The 4,865-nt window shown below is 38.7% G+C and overlaps 1 protein-coding gene across 1 annotated transcript; it reads right to left on the reverse strand.

The window, feature by feature from the left end:
• Window positions 1–2,376: 2,376 nt before the first annotated feature.
• LOC149205430 (uncharacterized) lies at window positions 2,377–3,588 on the reverse strand. The gene has a single exon (XM_089397402.1). The coding sequence runs from the start codon at window positions 3,586–3,588 to the stop codon at window positions 2,377–2,379; it is 1,212 nt and encodes a 403-aa protein (XP_089253528.1).
• Between the last annotated feature and the right edge of the window lie 1,277 nt (window positions 3,589–4,865).

The following is a 4,865-nucleotide window of genomic DNA, read 5'->3' on the forward strand; positions in this document are numbered from 1 at the left end:
CCATTCCAATAAATGAGATATTGTACATTTTCATTCAAGATGATCTGTACTCCACAACCACAGGATCCATTCTGCATAGCACCATCGAAATACGCTCTTGGGAACATTGTGTGAGCCTCTGCATGCTCTTTAAGATCATACTTTTTTTGCTTGTGAGTATTTTCCAGTAAAGAGTCATAGAGAGATACGATATTAGGTAAAATTTCCATGAAAGGCTCTTTCCTGTCGTTGAAAATAACATTGTTTCTCCATCTCCATATGCACCAGAGAGTGATAATAACTATCGGCCTCCAAGATTCCTTCTGCCCGCTCCACCAAAGAAACACTTCTTTTGTAGATGCATGAGAAATATGTGGGAATCCATAAAGATTTTCCAGAGCTTTCCATAATTGCTGAGTTTTCTCGCAATTAAAAAACATGTGACAGTTACTTTCCTTAGCAGATTTGCATATTAAACAGATACTTGGTCCGTGCCATCTCCTCTTTTTCAAATTTTCCCATGATAAATTTTTGTTGTGAAAGACCAACCATGAAAAGAAAATCATTTTGGAAGGACATCCAGATTTCCAAAAGACTGTTGGGAATATAGGACTGGGAAGAGCAAACTTTAAGCCAATCATATTTTGATAAATGTCCTTTACACGAGCCAGGTTAATACCTTTTGAATCCTTCCAGATAAGAATATCAGTTTCCAAAGAGTGGTATATGCCACAGTTTCTCAGGTAGTCTCTGATGTTCTTCCATTGCCAGGCTAAGATATCTGACATCTCCATATTGTCAGCCTCTTTCCATAGAGGGAAAGGGCCCTGCCATTCTGAAATCAGTTTGTCCCAATAGAAAAAACCTTTTCTATGGAAAAAATTTAGGAGTGCCTCAGGAAAATTGATTTCCTCCTGTCCACTCAAGAAATGATCTATTCCAATGAGGATCTTGCTACCAGACTGGAAACTCCATGCTAAATTCCTTAGGAAATACTCTTCTACCTTGCGAAAACTCAACCATATTTTTGACCCATATGTGGAACCAATTCTTCCCATCCTATACCAGTATGAGATATCCTTACTGCCCATATATTTATTTTTTATAGTGTTGCTCCAGGGACCCTCTCCATAAATCCCTCTCCACAATGATTTGCATAAGAGTTCCTTTCCGAAGGTCCGTATGTCCAGAAGGCCCCATCCACCAAAGTTCTTTGGCAAAGAGATATCAGATAATTTAGATAGGTGATATTTTCTTTTTTCTGATTGGTCGCCCCAAATAAAGTTTGCAAATGACTTATTCATATTCTGAATGATACTTGCAGGGAGAAAGAATAAATGAGCCTAGTATACTGCAAGTTGTGTTAGCACTGATTAAGCCAAGATAACTCTCCCTACCATTGACAGGCATTTGTATTCACATATTGATATCTTTTTATAGTATCTATCTAGTATCCATTGCCAGTCCATTTTTGAATATCCCTTCACTTTTAAATGGAAGCCTAAGTATTTTAATCCATGCTTAATGGACTGTATTTCTATCCCAAACAACGAAGATTACCATTCTACTAATTCCAAGTTGACATCATTATGGAAGATCACTGACTTTGATTCATTTATTTGCAGTCCTGTGGCCTTTTGAAATCTTTTTAGGATGTCATATGAGCATAACCAAGTGAGTCTGCATAGCATTCCAAAAATAAGAATATCGTCTACAAATAAGTTATGGAAGATGTAATTGTTCCTGCAGATCTTCAGTGGGCGATACCTTTTTTCACTGACTACCTTATTGATGTGGAGGCTTAGAGAATTCATTGCCAAGATAAACAAAAGAGGAGATAGGGGGCAGCGTTGGCGTAGTCCTCTGGCAGCTAGAAAGTAAGAGGATGGAATCCCATTTATAATGATAGCATAGTTCACCTTATCGATACATGCCATGATCCAGTTTATCATATTGGCTCTCAATCCAATCTTTGCGAGTAAGCATCTAATGAAACCCCAATCCAGGCAATTGTATGCCTTGCGGAGGTCAATTTTGAAGATGATGGCTTCACCTTTTTTAGTATGCATGGTAAATAGGCTTTCTTGTGTATTTGCAACTACGTCCAGTATATTTCTCCCCTTTAAAAAACCGTGTTGATCCTTTGTTAAGAACCTTGATAGAGTTTCTTTGATTCTTTCCGCAATAATTTTTGAAATGATTTTGAAAGAAATGTTGCAGAGGGATATTGGCCTGAAGTCTTGAAAGGATTCTGGAACCTTCTACCATCCTTAGCAAATCATATTTTATAAGATCAAAAAAGTAGATGAAGAATTCAATCGTCCAGCCATCTAAACTAGGACACTTATCCCTCTTGAAAAATTTCATTGTTTCTAACAACTCTTCCTCAGTTATTGGCTAGTAAAGGCATTCATTTTGTTCATCATCAAACATTTGTGGGAATAAATCAATACCCCATAGAATGTCCTGAATCCTGCAATCCCCAGCTCTCTTGTACTGATTTTCAAAATATCTCACAGCCTCATTTGAGATGTCCTGTTGAGAGAATAGGAAGCCCCCTTTTCCATCACTTATTTTCCATATAGAGTTTTTTTCACATCTGGAGCTTGCAAACTTGTGGAAAAATTTTGTGTTCTTGTCCCCCTCCTTAAGCCAGATAGCCCTACTCTTTAATCTCCAAAATGCTTCCTCCTGCTCCAGAATTTTTAGTTTTTTCTTTTGAAGCTCCTTTATACGACATCTCATATTGAAAGTGAGTAGATGAGCAGCCAGGACTCCAGAGATGCTGTCCAATTCCATTTGTATTTCCCAGAGGGCTGTTCTATTCATTTGCCTTTTCTTAAATTGCCATTCCTTAACCACCTTTCTAATGGAAGCAAGTTTGTCCCTAAAGGTCAAAAAAGGGGGCATATTCTCTGTTGATGATAGCTCTTTCCAAGTTCTTATTATAACATCATTAAACTCTGGATCTTCCAAGCATGACCTGTTAAATTTGAATGAATAGCCTTTTCTAAAACCCTTTTCCCTCCAACTTAGAAGTATCGGTCTATGATTTGATATGAACACATTCCCAATTGTTGAGAAAGGCATGCCCAGTCTATCGATTATGCTAACATGAAGGATAAATCTATCAAGTCTTTTGGCTATATAGGCCTCTTCGATCCTTCCATTGTCCCAAGTTGGAAGCATTTTGGGAGGGTTTATATCAACAAGATTCCTATTTAGTAGCTCATATTTGATGCGATCTGCAAGGGGATCCTTTTTCCTGCTGTTGCCCCATGTTTCATCTGAGTTTAAAGTGACATTTAAATCTCCTGCAATCATCAAAGATTCAATGTCAAAAATTTCTGAAGCAAATAATTTCTCCCAGAATGGAAATCTATTTTTGTAAGGAGCGTAAATATTCAGTATGTTGATCGGACAGTCTTTCCCCCTAATTGATGCCGAGATGAGAATACCCGCAAAGCACCTGTATGCTTTTGCTCTGATCCAATCAGGATCCCATAAAACTGCCAGGCCCCCAGAAAGGCCATTTGCTTCCGAAGCAGTTATATGCCAGGTGGGAAACATTTTCCTGAAGTAGGAAATAGATACAGGAGTGTTATGCATGGTTTCTTGGATTAATATGATTTTAGGCTGTACTGAATAGAAGAGATTCTTTAGGGCCAAAAATTTCTGGTCTGCCCCCAGACCCCTTATGTTCATGGATATGATGAATGTCATTGAGGAGTATTTTTAGCCATGCTTGCTCTAAGAGGCCTTTCTTCTGACATATCAATGATAGGGACATCTATAAGAGAAAGATTACGTACTCCTCTGCCTGCACCATCAACCCTTCCCCTGAAATGTCTACTACCCCTGTTATTTTTCCTTCTCACCGTAATGTTCTTTGTAGAATTTGGGCTTATTTGAGGAGAGGATGGTTTCCCCGACTTATGAATAGTAAGGGGTCTGAGTTCAAGCGATTTCTTGCTTAGAAGATAATCCAGGTTGCTACCAATTGAATTTGAAGGGGAAGAAATTAGGGAATTTAAAGGAGTAGCCGAAACCATAGGTTCTTTTCCTTTTCCAGATGGAGTCATTTTCTTCTTTGGTGAAGAAGAGGAAGATGGAATAAAGGTAATATGGGTCTCCATATTAAAATCTTTGAAAGGCTGAGGGACCGGGGGAGGAAGAGGGATTTCTTTATCAGAAGCAGGTTCTAGGGGAGGCATTGATGGAGAAACTATATCCAAAGGATTTGAATTCTTAAAAGAAGGTGGGGTTTGATGAGGAATTTCTTCAAGATTAATAACCCTTCATTGTTCGTTGGACTCTGATGGAGACAGACTTCTTGATGGTGTTAACTTTACCATTCCCGGGGATGGATACTTCATCATATATTTGTTTGCTGCAGTCTGGGAAATTCTGTGATGCTTTCGGTTCTTGAGGACAGGGCGACGAGGGCAATTTTTGATTAGGTGTCCCGTCCTATGGCATGCTGAACATCTGAAGGGGACTCCCCAAAAATCCAACCTCTGATTTATTTTTAAATCCCTCCAAAATATCTCAATGTGGTCAGGGAACCCTCCTCTGTAAGCTTTTTCTATGAGAATCCAGGCTACACGTTTGTCTTTTTCCCCCAGGCATCTAGGATCAACATATACACATCTTCCTATGGAATTTCCTATCTCTGTTAAAGTTTCCTTTTACCACAACTCCAAGGGAAGTTGAGAGAGTTTTAACTAGATCAAGTTATTAGTAGGAGTATTCTTCAACAGGTTATAACCAATATACCACTTATATAGCACAAGAAAACTCCTTCCATAAACCCATGGGCGATTCTGAATGGCTTCCAGGTCGCTAGCACTCAGAAAATGAAAGCAATACCATTCTTTCAACAGTCT

The sequence above is a fragment of the Pinus tabuliformis genome, chromosome 1_2 (genome assembly GCF_031772625.1).
Source record: "Pinus tabuliformis cultivar Carrire ecotype Pingquan chromosome 1_2, CPIR1, whole genome shotgun sequence".
In the NCBI taxonomy this organism is placed as follows: domain Eukaryota; kingdom Viridiplantae; phylum Streptophyta; class Pinopsida; order Pinales; family Pinaceae; genus Pinus; species Pinus tabuliformis.